At 35.5% G+C, this 19,888-nt stretch overlaps 1 protein-coding gene across 4 annotated transcripts in view; it reads left to right on the top strand.

The window, feature by feature from the left end:
- Positions 1–19,888, top strand: part of LOC127856753 (cysteine and glycine-rich protein 1-like) — a 75,958-nt gene that overhangs the window by 21,570 nt on the left and 34,500 nt on the right. For all 4 annotated transcript variants that reach the window (XR_008038201.1, XR_008038200.1, XR_008038202.1 and 1 more), the window contains exon 2: positions 10,410–10,540. Coding sequence is in view for 1 of the 4 variants with exons in the window: in XM_052392970.1 (XP_052248930.1) it covers positions 10,410–10,540 (131 nt within the window). In the remaining 3 variants the exon portion in view is untranslated. The remainder of the gene's footprint in view (positions 1–10,409; positions 10,541–19,888) is intronic.

Here is a 19,888-nt window from a genome sequence, read left to right as displayed (position 1 = left end):
AGAATAAGAAAAACATGGTTTCATTTATCTGTTTGTGGAACTGTGTTTAATCAGATTCATATGCACATAATATTGCTTTATTATCCCCGCCGAAAACAAAATTGGAGGGGATATAATAATAGTCTCCATCTGTCTGTCTGTCCATCCGTCTTTCCGTCTGTCCGTCCGTCTGTCCTTCTGTCTGAAAGTTTGTCCAGAGCATAACTCCAAATCTATTCAATGGATTTACTTTAAACTTAGAATATAAACAGATGGCAACTAGGAGAAGTGCTGTGACCAAGAACCACAACTCTATCTACCTTACTTGAATTATCTCCCCTTTTATATAATTGCAAAGTAAATTTTTGTCCAGAGCATATCTCTAAATCTACCGAAGGAATTTATTTGAAACTTAAAATTTAACAGATGGCAAGTAGGAGAAGTGCAGTGACTAAGAACCATAACTCTATCTACCCTTGTTTTTGAATTATGTCCCTTTATTTAATTTCAAATTAAATTTTTGTCCGGAGCATAACTCTAAATCGACTGAAGGGATTTACTGGAAACTGGAAATAAAAACATATGGCAAGTAGGAGAAGTGCAGTGACTAAGAACCATAACTCTATCTACCTTAGTTTTTGACTTATCTCCCTTTATGTAATTTCAAAGTAAATTTTTGTCCGGAGCATAACTCTCAATCTACTTAAGGGATTTACAATACTTGAAACTAGAAAATTTATATAAACAGATGGCAACTAGGAGAAGTGCAGTGAACATGAACCATAACTCTTTCAGACGTAGCTTTTGAATGATCTCATTTTATTTTTATGCTCCCCCAAAATTTATTTTGGGGTGAGCATATGGTCGCCGCTTCGTCTGTCCGTGCATGCGTGTGTGTGTGTCTGTCTGTCCGTACGTGCACAATTTTTGTCCAGGCAATTTCTCAGCAACTAATGACTGGAATTCAATAAAACTTTATGTGAAGCTACACTACCAAGAGGAGATGTGCATATATTCAGCGGGTTCTGGTCAGATGATTTTTCACAGAGTTATGGCCTTTTGAAATTTTCCATTAACTGAACATATGGTGCAATGCTTGTCCGGGCTATTTCTCAGCAACTAATGACCGGAATTCAATGAAACTTTATGGGAAGCTACACTACTAAGAGGACATGTGCATATTATCAGCTGGTTTTGGTCAGATGATTTTTTACAGAGTTATGGCCCCTTTGAAATTTTCCATTACCTGTACATATAGTGCAATTCTTGTCCGGGCTATTTCTCAGCAACTAATGACCGGAATTCAATGAAACTTTATGGGAAGCTTCACTACCAAAAGGAGACGTGCATTTTATCAGCTGGTTCTGGTCGAATGATTTTTCACAGAGTCATGGCCCTTTGAAATTTTCTATAAACTGTACATAGTGCAATTCTTGTCTGGGCTATTTCTCCCCAACTACTGACTGGAATTCAATGAAGCTTAATGGGAAGCTTAACTACCTTGAGGAGATGTGCATGTTATTTGTGGGTTCTGGTTAGATGATTTATTTAGAGAGTTATGGCCATTTGAAGTTTTTAAGTTTCATCCATCGTATTATTTTGTCCAAAGTTATGCCCCTCAAGACGTTTCCTTTCATCTGAAAATATAATGCAATATTATGACAAAAAAACACTTTGGGGAGCATCACCGGTCTCCAACGGTTTCTTGTTTTTATTATTTTTTAATGTTTTTATTTATATTTATTTATTTATAGTTTTCAATTATATTTAATTTAATTTCATAGTAAATATTTTACCTTTTCAATTTTTAATAAATTCCTTTATATAATTTTACAATAATATTTTAATTTGGACACTGAAGTATTCACTGTAAAACGAATAGATGAGAAATTTTAATTTTTTTTAGGAAATTGGGATTTTTTTTTATTATTTCGGTTTGGGATCGGGTCTTTTTGCTTTGGGAACGCCTCCATTTTCCGGAGGCGCAGACAGTGCTGAAAAACCCCTGTCTAAAATCAAAGTGCTTCCACCTACAACTTTGAAACTTTATATGTAGATGCACCTTGATGAGTTCTACATGCCACACCCATTTTGGAGTCACTAGGTCAAAGGTCAAGGTCACTGTGACCTCTAAAAAAAAAAGAAAAAAAAGAGACAAGCTTTCATTTATTCAAAACTGCGCACCCGTTACGCCGTGCTCTTGTTTATTAATTTTACGTAAACAAAACTGTCTGAAAGTTGTTTTGTAATTGCCCTGAAAAAAAGTCCATTTAGGACTGTTCTGAGGAAAGGAGGACCAATCTGTCAAACACTTGAGAGGCCACTTGTAAAATCTGACCTCCTCATAAAACTTGGTCAGAAGATTTGTCCCAATGACTGTCTTTTCTAAAAAACCAATTGTATGGGGAAAATTCGCCCCTCAATTTGAAAAATGGGGGGAAGGATTTTCTGAAACAGGGGTCAATTTTCAAATACCATTGGTATACACCTTACTTTTAATTGTTATACTGTAATAGTTATAACATGCCATCACATCAGTAAAATACTGTTAAATAAAACAGCACTTCTCATTGTAATGCACTGACTTGACTAAAAAAACATTGATATTTGAAGCATGAATATTGTCTCGCCATGACTTTTTTTTGTGGCATCACAGTAAATAGGCTTAAATCTGATACAGTGACCTTTCAGAGTTCTGTAGGATATTGATCAAGTGCATCTTCCATGCTTATCATGTAATATAATTGGGAACAAATAATGCATTATGGATGCGACACCTTATAATATTGAAAATCACATCATCAGCTATTTTACATTATTAATAATTGATTTCTTAATCTTGAGTGAATTACCTTTGATTCTTTAACCTTTTACCACTTAGAAACGTATTTTGACGCATTTGTAGTCCCATAGAAAGTTACATTTAACTAAATCCTCTATGACTATATTCAAGTTTTAAAGGCTTCATTTCTGATCCTCACATACTGATGAGCAGCAAACAGCATTAAAGCTGAACAGATTGTGAGTAACTCGCAGGCTGTTCTGGTTTGATGCTGGTTGCAAAAGCCATTTTCACTTTGCTTCTTTTGGGGGAAAGGGTTAATGCATCTTACCTGATGGAATTCACAAGTGATTAAAAGCAGGTATGTTTAAGTGTATTTCTCTCAGAGTATATATCTATTGAATGCTGTCTTTTGTTACCTCTTAATACATGTAAGTGACATCTGCCACAGTCAAATGTTTACCATCATGTTGGAAAAACAGATTACCTAGATGTTTCTGTCTTTGTGTGTGAGTATATGTGTAAGTTATTGAGGTCAATGTGATTTTGATTGACTTTGGGTATATCACACCCATCTTTGGGTATATCACTCCCCTTCTTTGGGTATTGACACACCCATCTTTTTAAATTCCTCTCATTTCTCGTGTTACTAGATACTTAATGCAGCACCAGGAGGCTGTGCGTTGAGGGATTTATACATTTGGGTCATGCTCTGTGAAGAGGGGGCTTAATGCAGCACCAGGAGGCTGTGCGTTGAGGGATTTATACATTTGGGTCGTGCTCTGTGAAGAGGGGGCTTAATGCAGCACCAGGAGGCTGTGCGTTGAGGGATTTATACATTTGGGTCGTGCTCTGTGAAGAGGGGGCTTAATGCAGCACCAGGAGGCTGTGCGTTGAGGGATTTATACATTTGGGTCGTGCTCTGTGAAGAGGGGGCTCAATTTATGTGCATCAAGTGTCTTCTCAGATTAGCCTGTGCAGTCCACACAGACATTCCCAGATTAGCCTGTGCAGTCCACACAGACATTCCCAATCAGATTAGCCTGTGCAGTCCACACAGACATTCCCAATCAGATTAGCCTGTGCAGTCCACACAGACATTCCCAATCAGATTAGCCTGTGCAGTCCACACAGACATTCCCAAAAGTGCCGGACCTTCAGACCTGACCAACGTTTTTAAGACAGGTCCGATTGAAAATGCAATGTTGCCAGTCCGAATGTCCAGTAAATAATAAAAGAACAAAAGTTTATTTATTTCATTGAATCAAAATCTGAAAATGAAAGAGAGCTTAAAAGAAATATGAGCAGAAAAAATTGCGTCATATTTTTTGTTCACATTTATGAAATGTTCGGTGCGCACTTCCAAGTAAATATTGTTTTTCCAAAAACACATTCTGCAACTCAGATCGATGTAATCGGGTCATTAACAGTTTGTTCACGGTCATAATTACACTTAATAGTGCATTTTAATTGATTTATTTATCGTTGTGGCTAGTTTATTTACATTTGAAGTATAATTCTGAATTGTCATATAATTTTGCGACCGGGACATAGTTTTCAATCAAATTTGCGGAATACTGATAATTGCTTTGTGCTTTTAAAACTTAATCCGTTTAATTATATTATTGATATCCCACATGTGTGCTGTTGTTTAGGTTACTTTAAGTATAAATTTAATTAAAATAACTTGCTGCACTTGTTTCCTCTGTTGCGCAAGGTCAAGGTCAAGGTCATACTCATTTTTAGTAACATTCTTTATATAATTCAGAACCAATTGTCATTCTTGAAGGTGTTCTTGAACATGATGTAGAACAAATTAATACATATGTTCAATACTAAATTCATTAATGGCAATTTATTCCTGAATGAATTTTTTTTTGTTCATTGTCATTCATGAACAAAGTTAATAGATATAAACTTATAAATTAAGGTTTGTGAACCAGTTCCTGGACATTCTGATTTATTATTTTTCCCCACTTGTCAATTCAAGTGAGATGAAAGTAAGTACCCCTGTGAAATAAACATAGTCAAAACAGTGTTTAAACCCTGTCTTAAACATGCTATTAATTTCATGATTCAGTGCAAAAACCATTTCTTTAAAATGATGTTAAGATGTAATATATTTGAACTCTCCACAATTGACAGTCAACTGTTCATGGACATCTCTTGAATACTAAAATCACAGGGTAATCATTAACCCATTTCAGCCTAGTGGACTCTCCCATCCTTCTAAGTTGGATCAATTTATTTCCAAAATAAGGGATGTCTAGTATATTTATTTCCTTATTTAGAATATTTCTTACAGAAATTCCTTTAAGCAAACAGCGCAGACCCAGATGAGGCGCCGCATCATGCGGCGACTCATCTGGGTCTACGCTGTTTGCCAAGGCCTTTTTTCTAAACGCTAGGCATAAACGGGTTAAATGACATAATGAATTCTGCACATACATATTCATATATGAAACTAAGGACTTTGTGTGATAATATACTATCAGTTTGGTCATCTTCTGCTTCAAGCTATAAGGCCTCATGAAGGGAAGTTATCATTGAAGTTTTTATCACCTCAAATCAGGTTTCCTCAAATAAATTAAGGAAGTTTTAGTTAACGAAGGGTCTTTCATTAGGTTTCTTGCTCACTTTTATCTAATGTTTTAATGAACATTTGTAGTGTTTCATTTACAACTTGGATTCAATAGTTTTAAGGTGGGAGTGTCGGTATTTTTTTTTATAGGTTTCATACTTTACTTCTTGCTTCAGGTTCTAGATTAAATATCTGAGGTATTGATAGTTTGTGTATTCTTTAAAAAATGTGCTTATATCAAAGGTAAATGAACTAAGTTGTGTAAATGGTTGAGAGCTATGGCGGATACTAGCTCTTTGTTGGTTATACCACTTGATAAAATGTGAAACTTTTTTTAATGAGTATGTATATTTAAAGCAGAAAAAATGGTCGTTTTTTTTTAACAATTCTTAAATTTTATGAAAAACAACAACAACATATTCCATTAAGCTGTTGTAAACCCGATTCAGTTGTGTTTGTAGTCCTGTCAAGCAACTTATAATAAAGGAGGACAATGGTACAAAACAATGTCAAGAAGAATTTAAAGTTTGTTTTTGCCTTATCAGTTACAATTTTAGCTCTGTTCCAAACAAATAAATGACATTCTGCGATGTTTATGTATGAATTCCTGGGATTATAATTAATGCAGCATAAAGTCTTCGTAAAATTATCAAATATACGCGTCTGTTGCTCATATAGTTGCACTCATTTTGTAATGCAGTTATATTATGCAAACAGCTGAACGTTATAATGCAAGTATTATAAATGGTAGTTCAAGCATGAAATGGTTTGTGAACTTTTAGTTCTTAATTTGCCTAAGTTTTTTATGCAAATAGTTCATGCAGTATGTGATTGTTTGTCTAAATACAGTTAATATGTTGTTTGGCTTAAAATAATCAGTTAAAATCAGGAGAATTACTCTGTTAATTGCAGTTATAAGTAAGTTTAAAATGAACAAATACTGTGTTTTTTACCATCTTTGAAAACATCATGCTAACTGCACGTGGTATATGAAAGGTACTGCATGTGGACAGTTTTCAGAAAGTCTCATTAATTATATTTCTAGTAGTGCTGCAACAATATACCGGTATATCGGTATATATCGCAATACACAATCCGCATATTGTATTGCTATACGATTTTCATCATACCGGTACAAAAAATTTACAAAAATTCATCTACATTTCGTCCAGAAAAGCCATCCGAAATAATGATATCAAGGTAAACAAAAGAAAGCGGTATTTACTAAAAATAATTGTTACGTAATATAGCATTCTAAAGAGTATATTATACGGAGTAGGGTTGTTACATGGGAGCATTCGTTCGATGCTTTTGAACGAATTATTGTTGAATTAATTTCGCACTACTGTAAATGTTTCGTTCGATTCTGAAATTAGCAGTATTAAATTTGCGAAAATTATGCAGACATGTGGAACTTCGTATGGAAAGTGTTGGTGTATTTTGTGTTGTATAAAAACGAGAATATCACATTAAGCTATTTACACGTGTTCAGTGGAAAAAAACGCCCTGTTGGACGTTATTTCATCACATCTTTAAATAGTAACAAATGCCAAAATGTATTTGATACTTAAGAAAATTGGTGAATGTTTGTGTTTCGTGTTATTCTTGAGCACTTTTATAGTAAATATTTACCAGAATTTGCTTTAAAACTGGAATAAACGGGATTATCGGGTAATTGGGGAGTTATACTTCTGGTACAAGTCAGCAATATGTTGTGATATATTGCAATACGGGTTTTTGAACTGACAATATATTGCAATACGCTTTTTGGCGTATTGTTGCAGCACTAATTTCTAGCATGTACTGTATTGAAGCAACTAGCATTCCGGTCTGGTCAGACACTGTTTGAAGAAGTAATCTTTAAAAATTAAGCCACATAAAATTATGTGTTCTTTTGGGGCAAACACAAACACATTTTATTAGGTTGCTTTTGTATTCTTATTCACTTGGTAAAGACTTGTATTACTATTTTATCACTGAGACTCATATTTATTGTAATAATAGAACGTCATAAAACAAACAAGTTTATGATGCAATTTACTAACACCATACAGAAAAATAATTAATGTCACATTGGTGAGGAATGCCCTTACAATGCTGCGTGTAGTAATATGTAGCAAGTTGTCTCAATATAAAATTGGACACTTTATCAAAGACAGTCTCAACCCCAGAGGAATTATTTAAATGTAGATTGTGGTAAACTTCTATCCCATGTTGCATGCCAAATATTACACCTTTTGGTAATCAGCAGTGGTTAATTATAACCGTTTAAGTGATATGGGCATCTAACAGTTTATAGGTGTCTATCGCAACCGTTGTTTATTTTTGGTGTTTTTACTTCATATACACTTATATTTGTTATTGCAGCATCAACATACTAAAACAATATCACGGAAAGAGAAACATAATGCATTTGAATATCAACCGTACTTTCATTTGACAACTGATCTGCATGCATGTACGACGGAATCTAAATTTAGTTTTAGTGCAGATTCATTCATACGACACAAATACACAATTTTGTTTACGGATCATTTCGGCTTAGAACACTGGGAGAGTCACGTAAGAATATCTAATATAAAATCTATGTTTATAAACAACTGGTAGCAAGATGAGTTGCAGATAATTGGTCAGTAACCACATTTTAACAAACTCTTTAAACCTGTTAATTCTTTTCAGCCCAATTTAACAGTGAAAAATGCCCATAATATCACATTAACCCATTTATGCCTAGCGTCCTGATAAAAGGACATTGCAAACAGCGGAGACCCAGATGAGACGCCGCATAACGCATAATGCGGCGTCTCATCTGGGTCTGCGCTGTTTGCTTAAATGAATTTCTTTATGAAATATTCTTTATATAGAAATAAATATACTCGACACCCCTAATTTTGGAAATAAATTGATCCAATTTAGAAGGATGGGAGAGTCTTCTAGGCATAAATGCGTTGAGGAGGAAAATGTTTTCTGTAGTTTAAGTCTATTAAACTATTTGAGTATTAAGTTGAAATAGGTGCATCACTTTTGTAATTTGGAACTTAAATGATAAAAATTGCACATGCATAACAACAATTATAATGAGCAACACTCCCAGCAAATTTGATTGTTGTACCTTGAACAGTATATAATAATAGTATATAATATAGTAAAACTCTCAGGGGAAAAAATGAGTCAGTAGATACCCTACAGATCTTATGGGGTGCAGAGTTGTAAACTCTTGGTCCAGTACAATTTCACAAACTGGTGTGGTTTATTAATGACAAAAGATTAGATTTGGTTTTACTGAGTCTGAGGTCTATCCACATGCAGACTAGCTGGTTTCCTGAAGGAAGGCTTTATCAAATAATTGGTGTTATCAGTAGAAATTCATTGGCTCCCTAATTTAAATGTTTATTGGTTGCAAGGTGGAGCCTGAATACCAAATACAATTGATTAAGTGAAACAAATGGTTTAAGTTTAGAGATTGTTTGGCAGAACAGTGTTTTTTTATGGCAATTTTGGGGCCGATATTCGGCCCCATTCCCCCCCCCCCCCCCCAAAAAAAAAAGTATATATTTTTCCCCCATTTTGTAAAAAAAATCCCCTCCAGATGTTAATTTTTTTTTATTTATTTATTTTTTTTTTAGAAAGAACTGTTTCATAATCATGATAAATATATCTCAAATTTATTTTATAAATAACTAACTTGTTATATAACTATAATTTATATAATTTTTAATTATTATAAAGTGTTATATTAAATTAGATTAGATTTTCCCAAATCAGTGGACTTTTCACATGAATTGCATTTTTCTCCCAAAATGGCAAGGAAAAGGCCTGATGTATCTATATTGTGTCAATACTTGTTGATAAAACTATTCCAATTTGGTCCATTTTATTGATAAAAAATGCTCAAATTTGCCATTTAATCAATTTAAAAAACTCAATTAGACTCAAAATGGCTAAGAAAACTGAGACTGTGCATGAAGGCTGAACTGTCTGAAATTAATGTTGAAAAAATCATTGATATATATTTCAGAAAAAGGACAGAGACATTCTGCTATGAATATTATATTCATACAAATATGTGTATTCATATAATAAATATCATTACATATGAAAGAGTGAATTTTTAATTTTCCCCTTTTCCTAAAAAACTACGCATTTTTTCCCCTTTGGACGGGCCCCCCGTTTTTTTTTTAATAAATCAAAGCGGCGTAGGAGGGGGCATTGTGTTTCTGACAAACACATCTCTTGTTTTATGTTATTTTACATTAACTTCTTCATTTCTTCACCGATTTACTTCCAATTGATACTGAACATCTCTTATGACAATATGGTCAATCTCAACTATGCATGGCCTCATTATCAATGCTGGGATGACCCCTGTGTCAAACATGCGGTGTGGGTCTGCCTCTGCCGTGCCATTTCTAGTTCAATGATTTATTTGTTAAATATCATCACAATCTTAAAAGTTAAGAAAAGGTTGCTGTCAGTTGCATACTTAAAAGCAATACAAGTTTACCAATCATCACATCAGATTTACTTGAAAAATAATCGTTGTCAACCTAATACAAACAATTTGTACCATTTCTTGAACATGAAGCCCCCCCCCCCCCCCAAAACCATTAAGATATAAGTGAAGACATAACTTAAAGATGGATTTTCCATTCAGAAAACTAAACATGTATTTGTCGATGTACATGGACATTTTTGGTTTGGCTGTTTTCGGAGAAAATCTGAGGTATTGTCATTATAAGCCAGCTCATCCTGTCCGCTGTCAAGGTTTGTTAAGGTTTTTAACATTGGCTCTAAAATCAAAGTCCTTCAAACTACAACTTTCAAACTTCATATGTAGATGCACCTTGATGAGTTCTACACACCACTATCTTTTTTGGGTCACTATGTCAAAAGTCAAGGTCACTGTGACCTCTAAAAAATTATAAAAAAATCTGACAAGCTTTCGCAGCCGAGCCTTGGACCCGTTATGCCGTGCTCTTGTTAATGAATGCATCAAGAAAAGAACGTAATATAATGAAATTGCCACTATGCATATTGCAATTATCCAGTTCCCACTTCTTGTTTCAGGTACTACTGCTTGCAGCGGGTTGAGATACGCACCATGTCTGACAGGTGTCCGAGATGTACTAAACCAGTCTACTTTGCAGAGCAGATGCTGGCACTGGGAAAGAAGTACCATAAGCTGTGTCTCAAATGTGGTCAGTTCCTGTCACATGATTGTAGTGCTTATAAGATTTTGCTATTCCCTTTTGAAAATCATTTGTTGTGCATGTTAACATTTGCCTAATATGGCTACCATGTTGCAGGGCACTGTGCCTTTTATAGCAACACTCTAGAGGTTACATTTATTCACCAGTTTTTAGTTGGTCGCGTTAGTGGCGGACTAAATTTACAGAGGTATGTGCTTAGCTAGCTTAGCTACGCTAAGGACTGTAACTCACTATGCTACAGAGCTCCAGATAAGCATCGTTTTATCGTTATTATAATTTATTTTTAAAGAAAAACGAAAAGAAAATCAAAATCCATCGTATCAAAAAGAATTGAGACAGACGGATCCGAATTATGACCGGCCGTTTGATCCTATGGAATTTCCGAGTTCTGTGCTCCGAAAGGTAAATGCTAATGAGATATCCGATACCGGATTCGTGAAATAGTTGATTGTAACCAGTAATATTTGCATATTGTTTCCGATCTTCTGTTTACAAAATTAAACATGCCAGCTGCAAAGCGTGGATGCATTCAAAAGAAACTTCATTCTGCGACAGCGCCAAGTATACTTGGTTTCATTTCCTGGCGAGAACAAAGTCCAAAGTCTATTGTTGGCAGTCTATAATCTTATATAGTGTCGACAGCGGTTGATGAGGTGGAATTGTTGATCTCCAAACCCAAACATCGCGGTATCACTAAAAACAGATCTCGGCATGGACATATTACTTTCCCTGGTTAAAGATTGAAGGCTCGGATGCAGATATTCATTTAGCATGGTCTTCTTGTATTAAACACAATGTGGCGTCTGTCTGGGCAAGAGAGGGCTTTTAAATCCAGAAAGGGACCGGTATGCACACAGTAGCTCATGCAAAGGTCAATGGAGTTAAAATGTTCGTTTGTTATTAAATATTTTTCATTGTAAGAAAAAAAGCTATTTGAAGATGATGAATTTCGGAAAAAAACTTATTGCGAAAAAAATCTTCTGGTGAAAACTAATTGACCCAAAACCTTACCTGGAGCTCTGTATGCTAGGAAAGATTACTGCTGCCTGCCTGCACTGCAGACGACAAATGCTTAGCAGCGTCTGCTATACTACTGCAGTGGGTGTATTTACCAGCTTGTAAGTCGATATTGGCCAGTCTACTGTTAATCACTGAAATCTGTACATATTGGCTGCTTTCAGGGAAAACGGGGCTTAATGCATATCAAATAAGATTAGCCTGTGCAATGCGCACAAGCGAATCAAGGAAAACAGCGAACAACTACAGTGCCTTCAGCGCTTTTATTTTTTTATCACCTGCTCAGAGCATTTTTCACAATCATATGTTGACTGAATTCAAAAGTGGGTCACATGTGGTTGAAATTTGAATCACTCTAGGTCAAATTAGTGAACAAGCTTTTGAATACTCAAAAAGGCCACGTTTATTACCAAATCTTTATGAAACTTGGTAAGAACATTTGTCTCAATGATATCTTGGATGAATACAAAACTGGACCACTAGGTGTGAAAAACTGGGTCAAAAGGTCAAGCTAAAGAAAATACTTTTCGACTCTCAAACAATCACAATTGAATGTAAAACTGGATTATGTATGGTCAAAATTGTGTTTCTAGGTCAAATTACAGAAAAAAGCTTATGAACACTAGCAGCTACATTAATTGCCAAATCTTTATGAAATGTGTTCAAAAAATATTTCCAAATGAGGTTTTGTCTGAGTTTGAAAGTGGTGCAAATTTTTTTTCCTTCTTTATAAAGTACCTGTAAGAGGTACTTTCCCAATTAAGAAAAAACTACAAAATTCCCATTGCCATCTGAAAAATATACCAAACTGTTACATTTGCTTCTGGTACAAAATAATCTGTGAAGAAATGGTGCGGTTCATGTTTGTTTATTGTCTAATAAACTATGGGTTAATGTTTTAAGTTAAGATAAAGATGCTAGATTGGTTTGTTAATGTGCTAGTTTATTTATATGTGTGTTAATAGTTATAATTAGTTGTGTTTAAACATGTATTGTTTTAAAAGAAAGTGCATTTTTTCCATTAGGTAAACACACAAACAGCATGGGCTTGATTTAAACATAACAATAAGCCGAGTTGCATGTTAGAATTATGATATTAATTATATTTCTTGCTCTTAATATTTGAATTTTTTTTTTAGCTTATGTTATGTGTATACTGTTGCTTTCTTATGTTGGCAGCATTTAAATACAGCCAACAGTTTCATGGATGTATAAAATACAGAAGCTAATAATTTTTTTGGCAGAAAGAGAAAGAATTGCAGACCACATGTTTCAGCTGTTTGGCTGAAATACTTGCCAAACATAATACTTATTTATCAGCACTGGCACACCTTGCCAGTAATTGTGATTTGAAACCATTAATAAAATGAATACAAGCCCATGGTTACATGAATGGAATGGGAGACTTTTTTTTTTTTTCAGAGGTTGTTCTTTGACGAGGAATGTTATTTACTTGAAAACACTGTAAGACATACTGGTCAGGCAGAATTTCAGTATCGTCTAGCACATTAATTTCACAGTTCTGACAGAGTATTTTTATTTCTAAAGAATTAATTTTCAAATGATAAAATGCTACAAGCTAGTTCCATATTATTCTCTATTGTTACTGCAAATAATTTGGTTTTACTTTAAATCTTAAGAGTGGCATGCCTACATGCAGGAATGCTGACTTTGTGGCATGCAGACTTGTAGGCATGCCTTCATGATGGTGGGCATACGTGATGACATGCTAATATGTAGGCTTGCCTACATGATGGTGTGCCTTCATGATGGTGTGCCTACATGATGGCTTGCCTACATGATGGTTTGTCTACATGGTGGTGTGCCTACACTATGGTGTGCCTACCTGATGGCTTGCCTACATGGTGGTGTGTCAATGTGATGGTGTGCCTACGTGATGGCATGCCTACATGGTGGTGTGCCTACGTGATGGTGTGCCTACATGATGGTATGCTTACATGATGGCTTGCCTACATGATGGTGTGTCTACGTGATGGCTTGCCTACATGATGGCTTGCCTTCATGGTGGCTTGCCTACATACTGGCACACCTACATGATGGCTTGCCTACATGATGGTTTGTCTACATGGTGGTGTGCCTACACTATGGCGTGCCTATGTGATGGCTTGCCTACATGGTGGTGTGCCAATGTGATGGTGTGTCTACTTGATGGCTTGTCTACATGATGGTATGTCTACATGGTGGTGTGCCTACATTATGGTGTGCCTAGGTGATGGTGTGTCTACATGATGGCTTGCCTACATGATGGCTTGCCTTCATGGTGGCTTGCCTACATACTGACACACACCTACATGATGGCTTGCCTACATGATGGTGTGTCTACGTGATGGCTTGTCTACATGATGGCTTGCCTTCATGCTGGCTTGCCTACATGATAGCTTGCCTACATGATGGTTTGTCTACATGGTGGTGTGCCTACATTATGGTGTGCCTACATGGTGTTGTGCCTACATGATGGTGTGCCTACATGTTGGTACGCCTGCATGTATGTGTGCTTACGTGATGGTGAGCCTATATAATGGCATGCTTACATGATGATTAGCCTATGTGATGGCATGCCTACATGATTGTTTACCTACGTTATGGCATGCTTACATGGTGGCTTGCCTACATGATGGGTTGCCTATGTACTGACATGCTTACATGATGGTGTAGCTACATGATGATATGCTTACATGATGGTGGTCTTAAATGATGGTGTGCTTACATGATGACATGCCAGGGCCCTAAATCCATTTTAGGGGAAGCGAGTCGCTACCCATAGCAGGGTAATTTAAGGATATGGGGGGAATTTTAAATTTGTATGCCCCCTTTCAAAGAAAAGGGGGTATATAGTTTTCGCACTGTCCGTCTGTTAGTCTGTCAGTCTGTCTGTCACACTTTTCTTGTCCGCTCTCTAATTCAAATAGTTTTCATCAGATCTTTATCAAACTTGGTCAGAAGTTGTATCTAGACAATATCTAGGTCAAGTTCGAATACTGGTTATGCGGGGTCAAAAACTAGGTCATGGGGTCGAAAAAACAAATCGAAGGGAAGTAATAACCTTTAAGTTTAAATGGACATAATTACTGTAAAACAATTAAATTTCGATTTTAGATTTTGTTGGTCTGCTCAACAAATTACCAACGATTGTTTATACATTTTTAATCTCAAATCGGTCATTTTCCAAATGTCATTTCTGACAATTTCTTTTGTTGTCAGTTATCCAAGATATTTATGTATTAGTTACTTCACTTCAGTAGGTCACATTACACTATATCTTGACTAATTAAAATATTTCCGAATTGAAAATGATGTTGTCATGTTCTACCCATTTGACGTAAATTATATATGTTTGAACTAAGATGTTTATGATTGTTTGATTTAGATATGCTAGTTAATACAATATGTTGCTTTCTTGATAAGTGTTTGGTTAATAATACTTTTTAAATCAAGCAAGGTATTTAAACTGTACTTCAACGATTGTTCTCTGTTACGTGACGTTGTCAAATTAACAGTTTGCAGATTTATCACATGGGTCAAATAGTGCCAATTAAAGTTAAAAGAGACAATGGTTTTCACACGTGTATTTTGGGGACCTTATTACTGTTGTTACAACAAGGGGACTTCTTCCGATTGCGCTTAGAATTGCAAATATTGTCAAAACAGCATTGATGGCAATTAGAGAGCGTGGACCTACAAGTGCGCTGCATTATTGCTCTTATCAACAATTACCGGCAACACTTTCATGCTTCAGTGCACATTAACCTCAAGTCTTGCTGTCAATACAGATTATCAGATTATGCTTCGTTATTACTCTGGTTGTTATAGTTTAATTATTATGACGGTCAGTCTTCCCCGAAAAGTTGAAATCCATGAAATTTTGTATCTACGAATTAGTTGTTTTTTATTTGAAATCCACGAAATAACGTGTCAACGAATTAGTTGTTTTTTTTTTAAACCACGAAATTTCATACCGACTAATTTCTATACATTTACAGTATCTGACCTGCCAAAAATTATATATTCTTGTTAAATAAATCAAAGCGGCGCGGTAAAAGGTCAAGGTTATCCTTCAAGGTCTAAGGTCAAAAATACAAATCCAATGGAAGCCAAAAATTATATATTCTTGTTAAATAAATCAAAGCGGCACGGTAAAAGGTCAAGGTCATCCTTCAAGGTCTAAGGTCAAAAATACAAATCCAATGGAAGTAATAAGCTTTAAAGGGAGATAATTATTCAATATTGAACATAGCAACTTGCTATTTGGCATGCATGTGTATCTCATTGAGCTGCACATTTTTAGTGGTGAAGTACAGTAACGGTAGTAGCTTTTAATTATTTGCTACTAAAATAGATAGTGGCTTTTAATAATTTGCTACTAAAAATAGAGGTTTGTTAGAGACAATTATTTCAAGGGAAGTAATTTATATAATTATAAATCTCATATTATATATTTCCTTAACAAGAATTAAAGCTCTTTACACAGTTACTGTACAGATTTTTTACAGGTTTTTACTTTGATTATTTATAACTCAAATGATTGATTGTCAAAGGTTTTTTATTAGCTCATCTATTTTTTGAAAAAAAAAAGAAGAGCTATTGTCATCACCTCGGCGTCGGCGTTGGCGTCCGGTTAAGTTTTGCGTTTAGGTCCACTTTTCTCAGAAAGTATCAATGCTATTGCATTCAAACTTGGTACACTTACTTACTATCATGAGGGGACTGGGCAGGCAAAGTTAGATAACTCTGGCGTGCATTTTGACTGAATTATGTGCCCTTTTTATACTTAGAAAATTGAAAATTTTGGTTAAGTTTTGCGTTTAGGTCCACTTCAGAAAGTATCAATGCTATTGCATTCAAACTTGGTACACTTACTTACTATCATGAGGGGACTGGGCAGGCAAAGTGAGATAACTCTGGCGTGCATTTTGACAGAAGTATATGCCCTTTTTATACTTAGAAAATTGAAAATTTTGGTTAAGTTTTGTGTTTAGGTCCATTTTATTCCTTAAGTATCAAAGCTATTGCTTTCATACTTGAAACACTTACTAACTATCATAAGGGGACTGTGCAGGCAAAGTAATGTAACTCTGACTGGCATTTTGACAGAATTATGTGCCCTTTTTATACTTAAAAAATTGAAAATTTGATTATGTTTTGTGTTTAGGTCCACTTTATTCCTACAGTATCAAAGCTTTTGCTTTCATACTTGCAACACTTATTAACTATCGTAAGGGGACTGTGCAGGCAAAGTTATGTAACTCTGACTGGCATTTGGACGGAATTATGGGCCCTTTATACTTAGAAAATTGAAAGTTTGGTTAAGTTTTGTGTTTTTGTCCACTTTATCCCTAAAGTATCATAGATATTGCTTTCATACTTGGAACACTCGCAAACTGTCATAAGGGTACAGTAAAAGGACAAGTTGCATAACTCTGGATGTCATTTTTATGGAATTATGGCCCTTTTTTTACTTAGTAACTTTGAATTAATGGTTAAATTTTGTGTTTCGATCCTCTTTACTTCTTAAGTATCAAGGCTATTGCTTTCAAACTTCAAATACTTTCATGCTATCATGAGGTTACTGTACCTGGCAAGTTGAATTTTACCTTGACCTTTGAATGACCTTGACTCTGAAGGTCAAATTATTAAATTTTGCTAAAATTGCCATAAATTCTTAATTTATGATTAGATTTGATTGATACTTTGACAAAACTACTCTTACCTGACATACCACAATAGACTCCACCCAAACCATCGCCCGTGCCCTCACACTATACCCCCCCCCCCACCCCACCCCCTCCCCCATTTTTTTTTTAAACGGTTAAAAAACAAAACTATTTATTTTGATTATTTTATGTTTGAAATACTGTCCAGCAATCGCACCCAAGAATCCCCAACCTCCCCCCGACCCCCACCCGAATCCCCCCCCCTAATTTTTTTTTTTTTTTTAAGATCATCTCACCAATTACCACCACACCCTCACACTATACCCCCCCCACCTCACCCCCCCCCCCCAATTTTTTTTTTAAACGGTTAAAAAACACAAATATTTATTTTTATTATTTTATGTTTGATATTCCCTTTAACCATCGCACCCAAGAATCCCCATCCCCACCCCCCCCCCCCCCCACCCCCCGAAATTTTTTTTTTCCTTTTTTTTTCATTTTTGGAAGATAATGTAATAAATGTCCACACCCCCACACAATGCGCCCCTCTTCACTCCACCCCTCCCTCCTTTGTGATTGAAAATGAGAGTCCCTTCACCTTTAAAAAGAAAATAGATGAGCGGTCTGCACCCGCAAGGCGGTGCTCTTGTTAAATGATATAATTATCATTTCTTTGAAAGGAAAGTAATAAGGGAAGTAATAAGCTTTAAAGGGAGATGATTTCAACCTGCCAAATGATAAATAGAAATGCCGTATGGGGCATTGTGTTTCTGACGAACACATATCTTGTTTCATTTGAGGTCAAGTATAAAGCAAAACACCACTTAAATATCAGTATGTTTTGACTTTATTCTTTCAGCCATATACATTTACTCATTACTTATTAATATAATAAAAATTAATTTCTTAGTTGAATCATTTAACTGTTTAATCTTATTTTAAAAGTACTGTCAAGTAACCCACTGTATTAATTAAATAAAAAAATGATATATACCCTCCATCCACTGTCCCCCTTTTAACAAAAACTGTTTTGACAATTCAATTAAATCAATGTTCATATACATATTATGTTGTTTATATACACTATATTTGGCAAATAAACTAATAAATCTCATATATCAGTTAAACATAGAATTAATCTACAAAGTAACTTGAAAAAATCATGCCTATGTTATGGTGTACCTACATGGTGGCCTGAAGACTTGGTGACATGCCTATTTTATGGCATGCTTACAAGGTGGTGTCCTACATGGTTACATGCTTACATGAAGGCCTGCCTATATGATGGCTTGCCTACATGATGTTGTGCCTGCGTGGTGACTTCCCTACATGATAGTGTGCCTATGTAGTGACATGCCTTCATGACCGTTTCCTATGTTGTGACATGATTACTGGGGTGCCTATGTGGTGACATGCCTACATGATGGGGTATATACGTAATGGCGTGCCTACATGGTGTGCCTACATGTACATGATAGTGTGCCTACATGATGGTGTGCCTACATGGAGACTTCCCTACATGATGGTGTGGGTACGTGGTGACATGCCTTTTTTGATGGCATCCCTACATGGTAAAATGCCTACTTGGTGACATGCTTTCATAATGACGTACCTGCATGATGGTGTACCTACATGATGACATGCCTATGTGGTGACATGCTGGTATGCCTACATGATGGTGTACCTACGTGATGGTATGCCTACATGACATGATGACATGCCTATGTGATGATATGCCTATGTGATGGTTTGTCTAGGTAGTGGCATGCCTAGTGTTTTTCCCAGGAGGGCAAAGGGGCATGGCGCATTACTTTCAAAAAGGGCATTTTAGCGCGCAGTTTAGGCAAAAAAGGGCAAAAACGTTCCGTGAATACCTGAATTAGGGAAAAACATGTAATCGCATCAGAGGCAGTTGTGGAAAAAAATATAAACAAGCACATTTAATGGTAATAGATGTATTTAACTTACTATGATTTATATTAATATATTTACCTTGCAATGTACATTTAAGTTCCATGCTGTTTCAATAAACTGTACAGCACGAAAAATATAATAAAGCAATATATGCATATGAATCTGATTATGCACAGATCCACTAACATATAAATGAAACCATGTTTGTCTTATCCCATTTTCTAACAATAATCTTGACAGATGTTTAAAACAACATTGCGAGTAAATTGATCGCTAACAATATGCAAACACTCGTTTCCGTGACATACATCCACCGAGTAGATTACAAATAAATAAATAATGTTGTTGCTATCTAAAACATTTTTTTGCATCTTTGATTATGGGAATAAGACAATTCACCCCCAAGACAATTCACCCCCAGGAGACAACTCACCCCCTAGACAATTCACCCCTGCTCCCTGGACAATTCACCCCAAGACAATTCACCCACAGGAGACAACTCACCCCCTAGACAATTCACCCCTGCTCCCTGGACAATTCACCCCCAGATATTTTGTTGTTGTTTTCTTTTGCTGTTTGTTTAGGATTTAGTAATTACGAATATCTGTTTTCTAAGGATAGTTATTTGTATTCTATTTGATTTATATGAAGTTCGAATAAAAGCATATTAAGATGTTCTCAGAATGTCTTTCTTTTTTTCATCAAATTACTTGCAATTGAAACATAACTGTGC

Source organism: Dreissena polymorpha, chromosome 1, assembly GCF_020536995.1.
Source record: "Dreissena polymorpha isolate Duluth1 chromosome 1, UMN_Dpol_1.0, whole genome shotgun sequence".
NCBI classification, from domain to species: Eukaryota; Metazoa; Mollusca; class Bivalvia; order Myida; family Dreissenidae; genus Dreissena; species Dreissena polymorpha.
Note: the sequence above shows the minus strand (reverse complement) of the source record. Positions and strands in the feature narration are given on the sequence as shown.